This window comes from Trematomus bernacchii, unplaced genomic scaffold (assembly GCF_902827165.1).
Source record: "Trematomus bernacchii unplaced genomic scaffold, fTreBer1.1, whole genome shotgun sequence".
NCBI lineage: Eukaryota > Metazoa > Chordata > Actinopteri > Perciformes > Nototheniidae > Trematomus > Trematomus bernacchii.
In genome coordinates, this window is record NW_022987593.1 from 12,080,834 (window position 1) to 12,100,373 (window position 19,540).

The following is a 19,540-nucleotide window of genomic DNA, read 5'->3' on the forward strand; positions in this document are numbered from 1 at the left end:
AGAACAGACTTTTTTGAGTGGCTGTAATTAAAATGTCCAGAGTAAATTGGACTCATGTTCTCTCCAAAGTCTTATCTATGGCTCTGTGATTAGTCTGCATGAACACACACACACACACACACACACACACACACACACACACACACACACACACACACACACACACACACACAAAGCGGACTGAACGCCACCCATATGCCGCGTCACTGTCAACCTTTCGCAGGTGTCACATCCAGTTTCTCCTCAGACGCAAAAGGGTGATTCCCACACACACACTCACGCAGAGTCCTGGCTCTCCGTCTGTCATTTCCTGGATCCAGCGTGTCCAAGCTGCTGTGGAAACTTTTTAGCAGTGTGTTGTTGAAGGGAAGGAGGGAGGAACGAGTGGGGGAGCTCCGGGAGATCTACAGCCGCTCTGCAGCACTCGAACTCGGATCAGTCCGCCTCTGAGCTCCGGGATGTCGGCCGTGAAGGCTCTGCAGCAGTGGTGTCGGGTCCGCTGCGAAGGATACCGGGATGTGACCATCACCAACATGACCACCTCCTTCAGGAGTGGCATGGCTTTCTGTGCCCTGATACACAAACACAGACCCGATCTCATGTGAGTAACAAAGAGGGAAACTAATGGGTGAAGTTTTCCTAAACACACCTTAACAAGCAGGTTGGTGCTGTTTGAGTTAGGGTGTTTGACAACTGTTTAGAGAAGAAGAGGGACATTGGTTTTACTTTCCAGCTTTATTGTAGGTTTGTGCAGTTCTTTAATGAAAGGGAACACACTTTATTGGTCTGCAGGAAAAACAGGAGCAGGAGCTCAGCTGAGGGCTGTGGAGATCAGCTGGGACACTAGTGGGAGTAAAGTCTGCATGTTTTAACATCAGGACAGATTTCATTTTGACCTCACAGCTTACTTGACAAAGGCGATCAAACATTTAATTCATCCTGGTCCATCCTGTTCCTCAGTATTTATAATAAAGAAGGCAGTCAGACTCAAACAACAACACGACGTGAGAATTAAATCTGTACAGGCTGATCTCTTCGTGATACTCAACACTGAAATGTACTTATTGTGAAAGACATGTGTCTTAATTTTTGTGGTCTGATCTGTGTCGTCACACTAATATTCAAGATAGGAAATTACTAGTTTGACAATGCTTGGCATTCAATCAAGCATAAATACTTATTCGCTTCAATAACATATCTTGAATACTATAGGCCTGAAAGAACATGCAACATTAAAAAAAACACTTATAATAATCAGCATTCACAGCCTTGTAGTTGACAGGAATATTGATTCAGACCTGACTTGTTGTTTTCCCAAAACATTTATTTGTATGTGTTTGTTCTTGTAGTGTAAATCAAAGTAGCACACACTTCTGCTGTTCATAAAGTGTCATTCAGTTAAGGGTTGATAGCTGCTGTTGATTCATTAAGATGATTATTATTTTGTTAAGCTTTGTTAAAAGAAATGTCAGAATATACAGTAGGGTAAAACGTCCTTCACAAGTTTCCAGAGCACTTGATGTCTTTAAGTCAAGTGTGAAACCCAAAGATATTCATTATACAACAATAGAAGCAGGAAGTGGTGTATGTTTGGCAATTCTTGCTTCACATGTGTTTTAAATGTTTAAGAAATGTGATTTTCCTTCTATTGACAAATCAGTTCATCGACTCATAGTTTCAGTTTTGTATGTGCACTCAAAACTGAAAATAAAAGTTGCATGGTATCTCATAACGTTGTCTGTGTGTTAAACATCCTTTCAGTTTGAAGCTTTGGAATTTAGTGTTTGACAGGACATTTCCTCTGGGTTTTCCCTGGACTTTCTGAAACCTAACAGGGGAATATTGGGAATATTTATTACTTGACAGCTGTACAGATGTTTCCAGAGATGTCCACATTAGGCTTTGGCTTAAATATTCCAAATATTTGACCGATCAACTCTAGTAAATCTTTGTCCAGTTTCACACAGAGTTGCCTGGTTTTGTTCCAGAGTAGCCATTAGGACGGACACACAGTCGTTTAATTTGAAGAAGACACAGAGCTGTTCCACTCCACGTTTTCCTCACAGCCAGATGAGCGTGGTACACTTCATGTTTACATGGGCATAGTATGAAACATTGGTTTAAGGCTTTGCTTCGGTTCACTGAATTTAGACATGCTCCTTTATGAATGCTGGCTGATCTTCATGTACGTTTCAGCTGCATGACAAACTGACATGAGATCATGTGTCACCGCAGCCGTGTGTAAAGAAGTCATCAGTCACCCTGTCAGTGTTATATATATGTTTATCTGAGGTGTGTGTATGCCTATATTATACATGTTTATGTCTACACTGATGGTAAACAAATAAAGGAGGAAGCGAATCATGTGTTTGTAACATATTATCCTTCTTCCTCTGTTGCAGAAACTTTGATTCACTGAATAAGGAGGATGTTTATGAAAACAACAAACTGGTGAGACATGTTTACACTCTGCATTTTGACCTTTCAATGTATTTCGTAAGGAGAAACACAGCAGGTGGATAGGGTAAACATTTACATTTTAAAGGGGCCCTATTATAATCCTTTTTATTACCTGTTTTCTCTAATATTAGGTTTAAATATGCCAATGAGGCTTTCTAATACAAACTTTTGATGTATTCAGGAGAATTTTGCAGATGCAGATAGACAAAGTTTGTAAAAGAAACACCTAAATATGATTTTTAGATGTTTTCATTCTGACTTTAAGGTTCCCTGTTGACTTTTCATCCCCTTTTAGCGATATGGAGCTGTTTGTTTACGAGTAGGTGCGGGTGATGTTTATCTTGAGTGAGACGACACGCAGTCCTCCCAACAATTTCACATCATCATGTGGTGGTAACATGCATGGATATACTGCAATGTGCCCACAAAAGCAATGAAGAATACTGCAAACTCGTAAACATTGATGATTTCGGATTTTATATACTTTGGCTTTGAAAATATGCACACAATTGTTGAATGCATGTATACAGGTTTATAGACTAAACGATGGAATAAATCAATCTCAAAGGCTATTTTATAATCTATTTATTATAAAAACGACTTACCTGCTGGTATTGCTTTCAGCTTGTGAGTCAGTCTGCCCGTCAGAATGTTTCATCTCAATGGCGTCACAATCCAACAAGATGCATTCAGAAAACAGATGTTTAGTCCAGATAAAAATGTATGTTGAGTCCCAAAGGCTGGAATTAGGGAATGTGCCATTGCCCCAAGACCACCAACAGACAACACACAACACACAACACAAAACACCCGACACACAACACACAACACACAACACCCAACACCCAACACCCAACACCCAACACCCAACACCCAACACCCAACACCCAACACCCAACACCCAACACCCAATACCCAACACCCAATACCCAACACAACACAACACAACACCCACAACACCCACAACACCCACAACACCCACAACACTAGGGATGGGTATCGTTAAGGTTTTAACGGTACTACTACTTTTATCGATACCGCTTATCGGTCCGGTCTTTTAACGGTACTCTTATCGGTTCTTTTGGAGAGAAAAATGAGGTAAACTAACTATATGTTGTATGTCAGGGACGACGGATGGAAATTAGCTCAAAGCTAAAATCCGGCATATTTACACTTGAAGCTAGGGTGACCAGATGTCCCGCTTTGCGCGGGACTGCACAGCATTTTCACGACTTTTGGTGCGTCCCGCAAATTGAGACGATGTCCCGCATATTTCATTTTGATTGGCCAAAACGCTTTTCTGCGGAGAAAGGCCAGCTCGGTTCGCTGACGGCCGGCACCGCCCATTATGATATGTTTTAAACGGCATTATGTAAGTTGCGCTGACAGGCGACAGAGGTCCACAGTGTACCCCCCCGTTGACAGTTCATGCGTCAACATTACATTTACATGTCCCACATTGTCCCACACAAACATACTCTCTGTCCCACTTGTGGCTTTCTGGCACCTGGTCACCCTACTTGAAGCATTATTTGTCTAAAGTGTTCATTAATGTGCATTGTCCCTATTCAAATAAACGATTAAATGAAAATTAACAAATTGTGAACAAAACTAACATTGCTTTTTATTTAAATGAAATACATAATATTTCACATCAACAGAAACAACAACGTTTTAACAAATCATATTAAATAATCTGATGACAGAACTGTGAACAGAATGGCTGAACACAACCCATCCCTACACAACACCCACAACACCCACAACACCCACAACACACACAACACACCCAACACCCAACACACAACACACACACACACTTTACGCCCCTGTCTTAATTTGGCTGGAGTGATACCATTACAATGCACTCTCTAGTTGTTACTTGCAACATTTGGCCTTATCGTGCTTGTTCACTCTGATATTGCATGAGCACCATTTAATGTGAGGTAACAGGGAATTTTCAAAAACAGTCATTGTTCAAACATAGCAGAGAGGAGAACCCGTGGCCAAATATAGAGTGTTTCAGTCTGTGCTTTTTGTCGTTGGCGGCTTCATTGCATTCTTACTTTCAGTTTCTCCCTGTAGATTTATTACTGGACTCTGAACTCTGCGGCTGCTCTTCAAAGTGAGATGGAATAAAGCCTAAATGAGCAGCCATTATTTGTCACAAGTCAGGATTGTAGCTGAAAAAACTGATTAGACCAAAACAACAATGAGCTGTAAGACTTTTGCAGAGTAAACCGTGTTTTTATGGCTCTCTGGATCGTCTGATTACTGACTATGTCGTGCCTCTGCTGCACGTCGACTTGCCTCTACTTGTTGTTTATTTCTGCTTCCATGGAATCAATGAATGTGGATCTAGCTTGGAAATTCCTGACTCACTTTCTCTGTTAGCACTTGCAGATGTAGATGTAATCTCAAAGAAATAAAACCTAAAACACATTCTTAATTCTTATGTTGTTGCAATTTTAAGCAGTCGTTGGCATAAGAATATACTTTGTGATTAATAATAAGTCATATGTTTTATCTTTTTTCATCATACACGTTCAAATCCATAGGATGCACATCTAACATCACAGGCACTCAAATAGGTAAAAAGAATATATTTAAAAAACATATTAAACATAGGCAAACATATATTGGCACTCTTGCTTTCTTTAGTGTAAAACACACTGATTTTGGACAACATCTTCCAATAATAAGATACCCTGATTCTTATAGAAGACTGGTCAAATAAAGCTGAAATAGAAATTATAAAGAGAACATTATCTAGAACACTAACAGTCCCAAACATGAACTCACAATACAAACATGCTTTGAATATCTGATAGTAAGTGTGTTTAGATACAGGAAGTCTCATGAGGATATCTGCTTCTTATGTGATTTATTATTCCATTTCCATTTTGGCCGCTCGCTCAAGATACTTAAAATCCACCCTGAGCTTCCTCTGTCTTGTTGGATAAAGTCGATGATATTTGCAGGCGTTCAGGGTCGCGGAGGAGTTGGGAATTCCAGCGCTGTTGGATGCAGACGACATGGTGGCCCTTAAAGTTCCTGACCGCCTCAGTATCCTCACATACGTGTCGCAGTACTACAACTTCTTCCATGGACGCTCCCCCAGTGAGTATCAGTTTCTCTGTGTGGCCGACGCCGCCTTTGTTCCTTTGTTCCTTTTGTTCTTGTCTTTCTGTCTCATCCGACCCCAGGGGTTCAGCCCAATATCCCTCCTCGACTCCTCTATCCTCTTTCCTCATTCCCTTTACTTGAAAGTGGGTTCTGATATCCAATTCATTAAATGCCTGCAGAGGAAGTGAGGAGAGGGGAGGCTTCCAGAGGATAGGGTAGTGAGGAAACATGAGGGCAGCCTATGCTGTAATTGTATTTTTAGAAGCGTATAAATGCTCGGCAAATTGCTCCAAATTAAAGTTTGAAATATACAGGGTCTAAAGGAATGAACTTTGCTCCCTTCTTGCTGACTCACCTGACTCCGGGGGTTCATCCCAATATCCCTCCTGCCTCCTCTGTCCTCTTTCAGGACAATTAAAGAATGACAATGTAACGGGAAAAGAAAACACAAGATACTAAATGATAATAAATTAATGAATAAAATGGCATAAAATTCAAACTATTCCAAAGTGGTTCTCTGGCAGACCTCCAGTAAGTGATTGCACACTTGTACAAACTGTGTGTCTCTGTTATTCTGTGTTTCAGTCGGGGGTTTGGCAGGTATAAAGCGCCCGGCTGACGGCCCCTCAGACGGCCCCTCAGGCGAACCGTCTGGGAAGAAGAACCAGCCGGTGGTGGCGAAGGTGTTTCCATCTTCCAAACCGGCCAGAGAGAACAGCCCTCCACCCTCCGCCAACATCACACGGCCCTCGTCCTCCCCGAGACAGACCAGAAATACCACAAAGGTAACATCTGCTGCCTGAATATAGTATACAAGCGTTACTAAGAGTGTCCAGAAAGTGTACAAATGTTTTAAGACTAATGCAAGACGGCCCAAAATACACATTTGAGCAGCTCTACGAAACTGCTGCTGCAAAGCTAAACAAAACGTATTGCCTCAGATAACTTACAACATCACCTCTTGAAACCTCTGTCTCCTTCTTCCAGGATGTTGTGGTGGAGAAATCTCATCAGACAAGCACCTTAAGCAACAAGTGTGCGTCCTGCAACCAGCATGTTCACCTGGTGCAGCGACACCTAGTGGCCGGGAAGCTCTATCACAGGCACTGTGCAAAGTAAGGACCCATGTTAATTCAAGTCTTATTTACACTTATGTGATTTTGTCAATCTGTAATACCGAGTTTCTCAACAAAGATTCAATCAAAAGCATCACTTGAATCTTATTTTTAACAGAGATGTTTAGGTTTCTTGGTAATAAGTAATTAATCATGAATAAAGCATTACAAAAATTAGTCAACCACCAGTTACTCTAATAAGAAGGGGCAGCCCTAAATGGCACCAACTCTGATTGGCCAGAAATGACATGCAATGTTTTTCTGTGTTTCAGGGCAATGTCGCCTACAAACCCCACTGCACCGTTCAGACCCCCAAACACTCCTGTTTCCAGATTCACGGCGTTATTAGAACCAGCCCAAACCAAACCAACGCCTCCAAATCATCAAACTCCTTCAACTCCTCCATCTTACCGAGCTCACACAACTCCTTCAAGTCCTCCATCTTACCGAGCTCACAAAACTCCTTCAAGTCCTCCAACTCAAACCCGTGCAACACCTCCAACTCCTTCAACTCCTCCATCTTACCGATCTCATAAAACAAATCCAACTCAAACTCCTGCAACTCCTCCATCTTACCGAACTCATACAACTACTCCAGCTGATCCAACTCCTCCAACTTATCGAACTCGTACAACTACTCCAGCTGATCCAACTCCTTCAACTCCTCCAACCTACCGAACTCATACAACTAATCCAACTCCTCCGACTAATACTCCCTCCAGATTGGGACCATCGTGGCTGACGGAGAAACCCAGCCCCCCTCCCAGCATCTCCACCACTTTCTCTTCTTCGTCTCCTTCCCGGCCTGCTTTGAATCTCTCTTCTGCTGCTAAAGAGACCCCGACACCTGTTGTCTCCAAACCTGCGGCCTCACGGACTACAAATGTGTCCACCTTCGCCACAACGACCACGAACAAAGACACAAAGACACCGTCTAGCAGCAAAACGACCACGTCTATATTTACAACAACACCATCAGAGAACAAAACGACAACGTCTATCAACACCAAGACACCGTCTACGGACAAAACGACAACGTCTATCAACACCAAGACACCGTCTACGGACAAAACGACAACGTCTATCAACACAAAGACACCGTCTACGGACAAAACGACAACGTCTATCAACACCAAGACACCGTCTACGGACAAAACAACCACGTCTTTATTTGCAAAAACACCATTTAAGAACAAAACGACAACGTCTATATTCACAACGACACCGTCTAGCAACGAAACGACAGTGTCTATTAACACAACACCATCTAGCAACATAACATCAACATCTAGTAGCACAAAGACACCGTCTAGCAACAAAACGACCACGTCTATATTCACAACGACACCGCCTACGGACAAAACGACAACGTCTATCAACACAAAGACACCGTCTAGCGACAAAACAACCACGTCTATGTTTGCAAAAACACCATCTAAGAACAAAACCACAACATCTATATTCTCAACGACACCGTCTAGCAACGAAACGACAGTGTCTTTTAACACAAATTCACCGTCTAGCAACGAAACAACAACGTCTATCAACACGACACCGTCTAGCAACAACACATCAACATCTAGTAGCACAAAGACACAGTTTAGCAACAAAACAACCACCTCAATCTACACAACAACACCAGCTATCATCACAATAACACCGTCTAGCATCACGACACCGTCTATTACCACAACAACATCAGATAACACAAGGCCCGTTGCTGCTCCTCGAAAATCCACAACGGTGGCAAATACGCTGAAGTCCAAGCTCAACTTCTTCAAATCAGATAGCCCTCCTAAAGAAGAAGAGAAAAAGACTGTAACCACCAGCATCGTCATCAACAAAGGGCCGAATGCGAGCGATAAGGTGCAGGAGAAGGCCTCGGCAGCGCAGGCCGTCACCGTGGTGGTGAATGTTGGAGGTTTGGGTAAAAAGGTGGCGAATGTGAGCTGGGATACAGAGGAGAAATCTAAAGCAGTTAGTGGAGGAGAAGATTCAAAGACTAAAGCAGCAGCAGCAGCAGCAGCTGCCATCATCTCCAAAAAACTAACAGAGGAAAACAACAACAACAACACCAGTAAGCCAGCATGGACCAATGTAGCGCTGAAGAAAACTGACAAGTAAGTAATGTAACCACACACACACACACATTTATTTTCAATTATGATGATAATGAAAACAAGATAATCAAAATGCGACAACAAGATTATAGTGACACACTTCGTTTAGCAATTATGCTCTCTTTTTGTCTTCAAGCGCACCCTAACCTGTTTTCCCTGAGTTACTGACTAGAATATGTTGAATATAGAAAAATGACATGAAAATAATAATAAATGTTTTGTTATATATTGAATATTTATGTAGTTCTCATTAAGTAGTTCTCAGCAGGTTGTGGAAGTGCACTAAAGTAACAACACATAGGAAGCATAGCCTTTTTCCCCCTTGAACTTTAAATATAATAATATATCAAATAAAACATAAATATGAATACAAAAAATATGAATAATCCAAACATGTCTATTTCTAATGATTGTTTTTAAAATGTCACACTTTAAAATGTTTTTTTTTATGCTTTATTGGTGAACTTTTATTTTAGAATGTTTTTTATTTCCAATTATTTTTAATTATTTTACAAAAAAATAAATACACATTTGTTTTTGCAGTCAAATCACTTTTAAACATCAAATATCCCCTCTTAAAGAAAGACATTTAAAAAGTAGTGATCTCAATATTGACCAAAATAATTATGACTAGTCTTTATATTGTCTTGCTTTACCCTGACCTCTACTGGTGAAAAATATAATTTCCTTTAATTGCTCTTCACCTCTCCTCAGGCCTCCTCAGGTGGAAACTCCTAAGAAAGATCCGGAGCCTGTGAGAGGGAGACGGAGGCTGAAGGCCGACCCCTCCATCCTCGCTGACCTGCTTATCCCCAAAGACCCGAGCCCCGTCAGAACCAGAACCCCAGAGAGACCTGCCTCAAAACCCCGCAGTGCATCACCCTCTGGTAACACACACACACACACACACACACACACACACACACACACACACACACACACACACACACACACACACACACACACACACACACACACACACACACACACACACACACACACACACACACACACACACACACACACACACACACACAAGGAGGTTCAATCTAACATTGATCAACCATTATCATTTTTAATGGCTTCTTCATCAGAAAATGTTCATTTGTATTGCATTGAGTTTCAATGATACCTAAATGAAGCCTTCTTTCGTAAAGATGCTCCTTTTTGTTAAACTATGTTTTAGGGTACAATTTGCTTTAAGTTCATGTGGACCTTTTACTTTCCTTTTACCCTGAATTCGACCTGCTTTTTGTGGAAAATCCATCCAAAACAATAAAAGATAGGAAAGGACATTGCATAATGGATATGACTCTGAAGGAAATGAACCAGGAAATGAAAAACTCTAAAGATTGTTTTTTCCTTTTTCTCATTAGCATCAGAAAACAGTGAGTCGCCTTCAGACTGGAGATTGAAGCTCAAACCCGTCTCCAAGTAAGACTTATTTTACTAACATTTTGTTTGTGTTGCCCTCACATGATATGTTTCTTGTTTATCCTTCCCCTTGCTGGCTCAGTTCCTGCTCTGTTTGTGTGTGGCCTCACAACACACCACCATCTCTTTCCTCCCCTGATGTCCTGTCCATCCATCCATCCTTTGATCCTGTCTCTCATCCATCCTCCCGACCTTCCCCTCCTGCAGGAAGCCTGAACCTGCTGCTCCTCCAAATGTCTCGACCATATTTTGTAGTCGTAGCTTTCGGCCTGTTTTCTTCCGCCACATGCATGCGAGCCCAAATGGTGTCGACACTGATTCGAGTCCTCCGTGGAGCGACATATGCTCAGTGCTCAGCTTCTTTCCCCCGGATGACGTTTCCTCCCACTCTCATGAATCAAACCCGCAGAAAGGAGACTACTTGTAGGAGCAGATCAACTAATTAATTTCTGTTTATTTATTCTTCCACCCACAGACCTGCTGCTCCCTCACAGCCCTCTAAACCCTTGGCTAATGGAGCTGGAAAACCTCAGACTTCAGATTCGTCTCCCTCCTCTCATTTGTCCACCACCAGCATTTCTGTCACTCCACCTGCAGAAAAGGGTAATGTGGTAACATACATATGATTTTAGACAAAGAAACAACATATTTGTTTTATCTTATTCCCAAGTAATGTAACTGCTGCAAATCGTCTTCCAAAAAGACACAAACAAAGACAAAAAGGAATCATACCTCTTAAAGTTTCCCCCCTCGTTTGTTCTTTGTTTTACAATTATTTGTTGCTTTTATCTCATTTTATAGGATTCCTGAATGGGAAAGGCCTCACTACAAATGGCACCAAGCCTGAGTCCATGATTACCAAGGTAAGTTTAAAGTGGACCTATCATGCTATATTTGAATAATATCGTGTAGGACCATACCTATATAAGGCATATTTATACTTTTTTTTTTTCAAAATACCAAACAGATCATGCATTTTAGCCATGCCTCATTTCCCTCAATTTGAAAAATGTTAGATCTGTTTTAGCAAGGGCTGATTCTGTGAGCAACAGCACCATCTAGAGGCCTGGCATATGTACTACAGCGTCTCCAGTGCTTTCGAACGGCAATGGCCGTGGCTGTCTCCTCCTGATTGGTGGAGTTGGCCCAATAGCCGTAGCGCCACCGTCCTGACGTCAGGACAGTGTTCAAATCTGGATCAGTTTTTATCAGATCCGTTGCAGCCCCTTTTTTAGAGATTTGGGTATGGAGGAAAATAGAGAGGGTTGTGTTTTCTGACACTTGGTGAGTTCCCTGGAACACCGGGGACACATATTCATGTATAAAAGACGTACAAAAGTGCATTTTGCATGATAGGTCCCCTTTAAGTTAGCTTATTACCTATAAGTTAGCAAATGCTTTTTATACTTTTTTTTTAAGTTGTTAAGACATTACAAAGGAAACTACAAATAACATCCAACATACAGGTCACTGGGGTAATACATCATCAATATGTTCTCAGCAATTATTCTTGTGATATGGGAAGATCTCCCTCACAACGGGTTCACAACAAATCTGTGTGAAACATACAGTAGTAGCAAAGTTATGCAAGAATGATAGACTATTGTACCAAAAGGAGTAAAGCAAAATAAAAGAATTATCTCAGGGTTATGTGACCCCCCCTCTTCATGTGCAAAACCCATTTGGACCAGTACTGTAATTGTCACATTTTTCACTACAGAGTCTTAGAGAAAAAGTCAGCCTCTCCACACGAAACAAGTCATTTACAATGTTTATCCATTCTCCGTTTGTTGGCGGATCTTTCACAAGCCATTTTTTGGTAATTGCCTTTTTGCTGGCTGTCAGTAATATTTTAAGAAGATACTTGTCCCGAACACAGCATATGCTTTTCAACGCAATCCCTTGTTTTTGTTCAGTCAAATGTAGTCATTAGAATTTGACACCTTGAAACAGTGACTGTACATCTTGAATGTACTGTAATGAATAGTACTGCTGTAGCTTCACTGTAAAAACGATTGTAGGCTAACAGTAGCTAAAGCATTTTAGTCGTCAAGCTGATGCTAATAAAGTTAGCTTCCTAAAGATAATTGAAGTGTTTCAATGTGTGTAAAGAACTAGAGTCTATGGTCATAAATAAGGAGCTAGCAACAGATGTAGCCTCCTAAGAATAAAACTAATACGTTTAGTTAAAAGCTAGCTGGAATATAAGTTTACGTTAGCCTACATATATAAGCTAGCTTGTAAAAGGTAAAAAAGGAGTGAAATAAATTAGGTATCATTTGTATTACCTACTTATTGTAAGCAAAAGTAAAAAAAAAAGCTTTAAACCAACCATTTTTGAACCCCCCTTTCCAATGAATTATTGCTTTATTCATGTGTATTTTGTACTATTCTGATGATCTTTTACTTATGTAAGGATGTCATTTTAAAGGCTCTAGGATCACTAAGATATAGTCACATGAGTTGTTGATCTAAGTTATGGTTCACATCTTCACTTACATGTGTGTGTTGCATCTGTAGAAGAAACCAGACTACATTCAGAAAGAGGACATCATAAAGGAGCTGCAGGACATCGAAGATAATCTGAACGAGTGGGAGGGGAGAGGAGTGGAGCTGGAGTTGAGGCTCCGCAGCAGCGACGCAGGTGAGAAAAACACACACACACACACACACACACACACACACACACACACACACACACACACACACACACACACACACACACACACACACACACACACACACACACACACAGACAGCAGCTTCAGAAAAAGAGTGTATACGGGGGTTAACTGTGTGTGTTTGTGTGTCAGATGGAGAAGATGACGCAGTCAGTGACGAGCTCATGATCGAGTGGTTCAACTTGATCAGGAACAAGCAGGTGGCCATGCGCCGGGAGTCAGAACTGGTTTACATGTGAGTAAACACACACACACATACACACACAAACACTCACATTCACACACATACACACACACTCACATAAACACACACACACACACTTAGAAAAGGCCACTATTGAGCGATTAGTGAAACAGACTTGTGTCCAGAAGGTTGACAGTTTGAATTCCCAGTGTCCTCCAACAGCAGGACGTCAGGAAGCAGGATGCTGTTATCAGAACACACACACACACACACGCACACGCACACGCACGCACACACACACACACGCACTGCAATTATTACATTTTCAAATGAATTTAGAACCTTTACTCCTACCAAGGCATTTTAAAGGAAAATTGATAGGAATCATATACAACACATCTTATGTATTTCATGCATATTCCAGATATGCATGAAATACAAACAGTTTTTTTAATGTGTGTGTGTTTATTATACACATTTTTAGAGCAATGTCTTGACTGGTGAAACTCATTTTGTGGCACCATCATGTAGTTAGGATTAGATCATTTTTGATGTTAGGGTATTTGGTAAGAGTTAGGTTTTTTCTTTTTGCTTGTAATGTTTCTGGTAGAGACCAAAAACCTGACCTTAAATAAATGCTGATGTTACTCCGTACTGTAAGATAGCAAAAAATACAATAAACTATTTAATTTATATAATAATAATAATAATAATAATCTTTATTTGTATAGCACCTTTCATACAATAAGTGCAGTTCAAAGTGCTTCACATAGACATTTCACAGAAAATGGATATCACACAGAATACAGTTACCAGTAAAATACATAACAAAAAACTAAAAATAGCATAGAGTAGACATACATACACAAAAAATACATTTAGATTAAAGGTACAACGTTGAAATTGTAAATGTTGTTTTTATGTGTAGTGGAAAAACGCAGGACCTGGAGGAGGAGCAGCCCAGCGTGGACCAGGAGCTGCGGAGACTGATGGAGAAACCAGGTGAGCCTTTGTGGAAACACATTTAACACGCAACACATGAAAGTCTTTGACTACAGTATGTCGTGGCTCATTCTTGTAGGATATTTCAATCTGTGCCACATTAACAGGGCTCCGCTTCTTGACTCACACGTTAAAAACAGTCCAAATAAAACTCTGTAGGCGCTGATTTCTTTGCCTTCCTTTGGCTGATTTATTTACTTCTTCCATCAAATTAAACAATCAAATAAACAGAAATGATCAGTGTAACTTGAGGTCAAAGACCGATTCCCCGTTCCTTATATAACAGCTGATTATTAGAAAATAATACATTTATTATCAACACAAAAAATGGCTCTAACAGTATCAAACATCTGTGATTTAAATGTGTTTGTGTTTGAGCAGAACATCTGAAAACTTCCCGGGACAAGAAGAGAGAAGAGCAGCTGATGGCCAAACTGGTGGAGATCGTCAACGACAGAAACGCCATAATCGAGGGTCTGGATGAGGACAGACTCAGGTGGGTAATAACTACAGTAGAGGAGACTGGGTGTTAGTGGTGCTGAGAAACTTAGAAATTAATGTAATAATAATAATACATTTATTTTGTAAGCGCTTTTACAGGTGCTCAACGTCGCTTTACAGAGGTAGTCAAAAAAGGAAAACAAATAAATATAGTAAAAGTCACATTAAAATCGAGCAATAAAACAACAATCAAACATTAAAAGACAGTTTTGAAGAGTTGAGTTTTTGTAATGCTCATAATGTAAACTTTGCTGCCGTTATTCATGAACTTACACATACACTTTGTAGCTGATGTGGATGTAAAACTCTTCAAATTAACGATGAACATTAACCTCATAGTAATGCCAAAAAGTATTATTTATTGAATCATGTCCAAATCTATAATCATTAAAGTTTGCTTTGAGGCAAAAATGTACAGTTTTCAGCTTCTTAAATATCAGAAATTGTTTCTTTCTTTTAACATGGATGTGAATATTCAGGGTTTTATTTATTAAAACAAACAAATTAGATTGATAACAAATAATCAGTTAGAGTCTTTCATGTCCTTGTTTAGGTACTATTTACTCAAGTACTGAACAAAAAAAAAAAAATGTCGCTGCCCAGGTACTCATAGATGACATTATATATGAATAAATAAATCAGATATATTCATACAGGTTTGAACTGCTGTTAATCTTTGTTTGTTATGTGTGTGTTCTCAGGGAGGATGAGGAGGATGAAGAGCTCGATAAGATGATGATGACTTTCAGTGAGTGCTCTGTTCATTAGTTATCACAACCTCCATGTCACCGCAGCTTAGTTTGCTTATAAATTATCCAATTGAGTATTTCCATCACTTGTAATTGAAGTAGATAGAATTCTGTGTGTGTGTGTGTGTGTGTGTGTGTGTGGTGTGTGTGTGTGTGTGTGTGTGTGTGTGTGTGTGTGTGTGTGTGTGTGTGTGTGTGTGTGTTGTGTGTGTGTGTGTTGTGTGTGTGTGTGTGTGTTGTGTGTGTGTGTGTGTGTGTGTGTGTGTTGTGTGTGTGTGTGTGTGTGTGTGTGTGTGTGTGTGTGTTGTGTGTGTGTGTGTGTGTGTGTGTGTGTGTGTGTGTGTGTGTGTGTGTGTGTGTGTGTTGTGTGTGTGTGTGTGTGTGTGTGTGTGTGTGTGTGTGTTGTGTGTGTGTGTGTGTGTGTGTGTTTTTTTTTAAGGCTGCCACCGGACCATGTTTTCATCTCATTTGATCTAATGACTGCTAATGGAAAAAGCATCAAACAAAAGCGCTCCCCCTCGTTCTGTCAGCGGCGCTTCCTATTAGACAAATGGATGAAGCAGCCGGTTAATTTGACCCTCTGACAGGATAAAGTTAACGCCGGCTTCATTTGCAATTCATGACCGTGAAAGCAGGGCGGGAAATTGAGGAGATTTATTGAACTTCAGCGAGAGGTCGTTCTGTTGCAGCGAGTAAACGCCGACCGTGGGCTAAATAATCGCCATTTCCTTTTAATTTATTCTGAAAGTTAACACACAAGTTTCACAGTTCATTCCCACTCAGTCACGTGAGAGTTTACACACACGTTGTATCACTAAGAGGTAAATGCTACTCCACTGATACTCAACTGACAAGAGGCTTAGGCCAGTAAGTAAACAAACATTATTAATATTCATCCAATATAATGAATAAACATTAAAGGCCTTCTTCTTTCCAACTCTTTTTAACCTCATAGTAGTGCCTTCAACTATTATTTAGTGAATGAATTGTGTGGTGAAGAAATGCCAAACACTAAATGTTTACAGCTTCTCAAATGTTGGACATTTGGATTTTTTACATTGCGGTCAATGGAAAAAGTTGGGCGTTTTGATTGAAATAAATAAAAGTTGTTATTGTTTTTTTAATTATTTTATTAAAGGTAGGGTAGGTAAGTTTGAGAAACCGGCTCGAGATACACTTTTTGTTATATTCCATGGAATGCTCTTAACATCCCGATAGCAATGAATATCTTAAGTGCTTTGACAAAAAATACATAAAAAAATGTAATCTGTGGAAGCCGTAGTACTGTAAAAAGCACGACCAATCATTTTAGCCGGCCCGGATAAAATGATTGGATGGCCTACCTGCCTGTCAGCCTTCCATCTGTGCACAGACTTATCTCGTGCCCTCATTGGTCATGTGCGCGTTCGTGTGTGTTGGAGGAGGGGCTCTGTAAGGAAGTGGCAGATTTTTTTCCGGCTGTGTATTTTCAAATTGTAGCGCACTCGAGCCGGTTTCTCCAAAATTACCTACCCCACCTTTAACTTACCGGTAACTCAACTTAGTTACCAAATGAACTAAGCACTAGGAATGACACTAGGCCTATATGACATATGGGATAGGATATTTCACTGCATTTAGGAGGGTATACAAGATTAACTAAACCTGTTTTATCACGCGTTCACTCACATTTTGTAACGATTCATTAACATCAAAAATATATGAATACCTTACCAGGAGAGATTGAATAGCACATCTAAGCTATTTTATAGGATCAGATTTTTCATAATTTTTGTGAACTTTAATGGTCTTCAAGTAAAGAAATGATGGATTTAAATGTACCAGACCTAACCTGTTAAGTTTGTCTCTGTCATCTTTTTACTACCTTCCTCTCATCTCTATCCTCCCCTCCTCTGTCTCTTCCTCTCTTTCCAATTCTCTCTTTCCTCCCGTCCTCTCTGTCCTCCCCCCAATCTGTCTTTCTCTCACAGACGTCAAGAAAGACAAACCAAAGAAGAAGTCTCCGATTACCAAACTGTTCAGTTGGGGGAGTAAGAAGGAGGGATGACGCTCTGCAAACACACCGCAGCTCTCCCTCTGATGTTTGTGTTTATTCTGCTGCTCTTGTTGTAGTCTTAATGTCAGCGTACTCAGCCTGTGATTCATAGGATAACACTGATAGTGTATGTATGCGTGTACGTGTGTGTGTGTGTGTGTGTGTGTCCTCGTTTTGAGTGTATGTGTGTTCTGTCATTTTAAGCGCTTTTAGAAAAATGCCCTTCCCTCTGTCGACTGCATCACTCAAGATCTGACATCGCTCCTGCCTGCCAGTGACACACACACACACACACACACACACACACACACACACACACACACACACACTGTACATGATGTTGAGGGGTTAATGACTCACCAGCCGTGTTGTGATTGGGTTCAGCGCTCCAGTTGTTAATTTTAATACCCTTCTCGTCTTAATCTGTCTACTTAATGCTCTCTCACTCACAGATATATGCACACACACACATTTCCTCTCTATCGTCTCACACACGCCACTTGCTGAGATGATGCTTGTACAGTACGCAGTGTATACAGTAACATGGATGCTAATACGAGTTAAAGAACAAAGCACTCAGACAACTTTAGGGTCACTTTCTGACCTCTTTTAAGTCGATTACATGTTGAACTTTTAACATTTAATCTTAAAGGTCCCGCTCTCTGTCGTTTTTCTGTCAAACAGCATTACATTTTTATATCTCGGTCAACAACAAGTGTACTCAGAGCCAAGGACTATTCTTTCTTTATATAATAGCATCTCGTAGACTTGTGGTTCAGGAGTAAAAGCAATAAGCAGTTATTCCCCTAATCTCTGAATTATTTTTATGATTTTCAGAACAATTAAGTATCAGAGAAGGAATAATCATTCTTTAGCTGAACTTGTTACAGCCTTTAAATAAATGCAACCTATATTGAGGAGATATATAATTAGTTTGTATGTCTTAAAAGTAAAAATAATTATGCAGAAATACACTCATACAGAATGAGCATAGCATTTCAATCCTGTTCTTTTGGGAACAGTTGATCATGAAAGTTAATTACTAATCATTTTCAAATGTCCACAACATATTAAGGTTTCCATTCAGCGTCAATTATCCTTCAAGAATGTACAAAACAATCACAATAATTACGAGTTATTCTCTTCACTGTATACATATTGATATGTTTTAGTTACACATTTACGAGTGAATTAACATTTGATACTCAAACATGGTTCTAACAAAGTCACTGGACGTCAGGCTTTGTTTTTTTCTTTTCCTATCCACTCGTGTTTAGCCGTACTTTAATATGTAGTTTGTGTTTTTACGGTCGGTCTCGAGAAAAAGGATGAATATGGTTTGTGTCATGTGACTGAAAGGTTTTCAAACTAAAAGCATGTTTTGACTGGATCTGTTGGTCCATATTGGATCTGGATTTGTAAATAAACTCTTGTGTGTTTCATAATCTATAACGTGTTTATGTTCGAGGCACTGAATCAAACTTCAAATGTCTGTTCTGTGACCAAACTGCTCCAACTAGTTGGTACTAAACAACATTAGGATTGTATATATGTTAATGTTCTCGTCCCTTTTACTCCCCTTTATCTCTGTATATAGTGTATAAACGCGTATATGTATAAATGGTACTAAAGCCAGGTTGATTATTAAATGGAGAAACTTGCCTGGACTTACTGCCTGTAAAAATGACTGTAATAAACCTACTAAAAAACATATCGTTATTAATTGATCAGGTTTTTGTATCATTCAACACACACAATATGTCATTTTTTGCAACTAGGGGCCTCTATTATTTAACTCACATGGAAATAGAAAAGCACATAACTGTAATGGTGGATGTAAATAAATAAACCACATTAACAAATGCTTTTCACTTGGCTGCAGCTTCAGACGCAGTGGTATTTGTATTTTGCCTTAGTATTCCACACTTAAATGTATTGTAGTCTGAATTATGGTTTGTATTAGGATGGTTTTATTGAGGTACTGTAATGTTTTATATATATTTGGCAGATTTGAAGATGCATTTTTGGTGTGAAACCACTAGGAGGCAGCATGACACTTCCCATGTCTCTGGAGCTCACACAGAGCAGGGATCTTTTTTTATCTTTGGTCTGTAGATAGTCTGTCAAAGATGT

At 40.0% G+C, this 19,540-nt stretch overlaps 1 protein-coding gene across 1 annotated transcript; it reads left to right on the plus strand.

Moving 5' to 3' along the window:
• Positions 1 to 219: 219 nt before the first annotated feature.
• LOC117481715 (MICAL-like protein 2) lies at positions 220 to 19,118 on the plus strand. The gene is made up of 16 exons (XM_034129557.1): positions 220 to 601; positions 2,403 to 2,451; positions 5,442 to 5,580; positions 6,172 to 6,371; positions 6,574 to 6,701; positions 6,974 to 8,821; positions 9,536 to 9,708; positions 10,198 to 10,255; positions 10,731 to 10,858; positions 11,057 to 11,118; positions 12,776 to 12,899; positions 13,069 to 13,171; positions 14,049 to 14,122; positions 14,504 to 14,618; positions 15,325 to 15,371; positions 17,343 to 19,118. Exons 1-16 carry the CDS (start codon positions 459 to 461, stop codon positions 17,417 to 17,419), a joined length of 3,468 nt encoding a protein of 1,155 aa, XP_033985448.1. The 5' UTR covers positions 220 to 458; the 3' UTR covers positions 17,420 to 19,118.
• Positions 19,119 to 19,540: the final 422 nt, after the last annotated feature.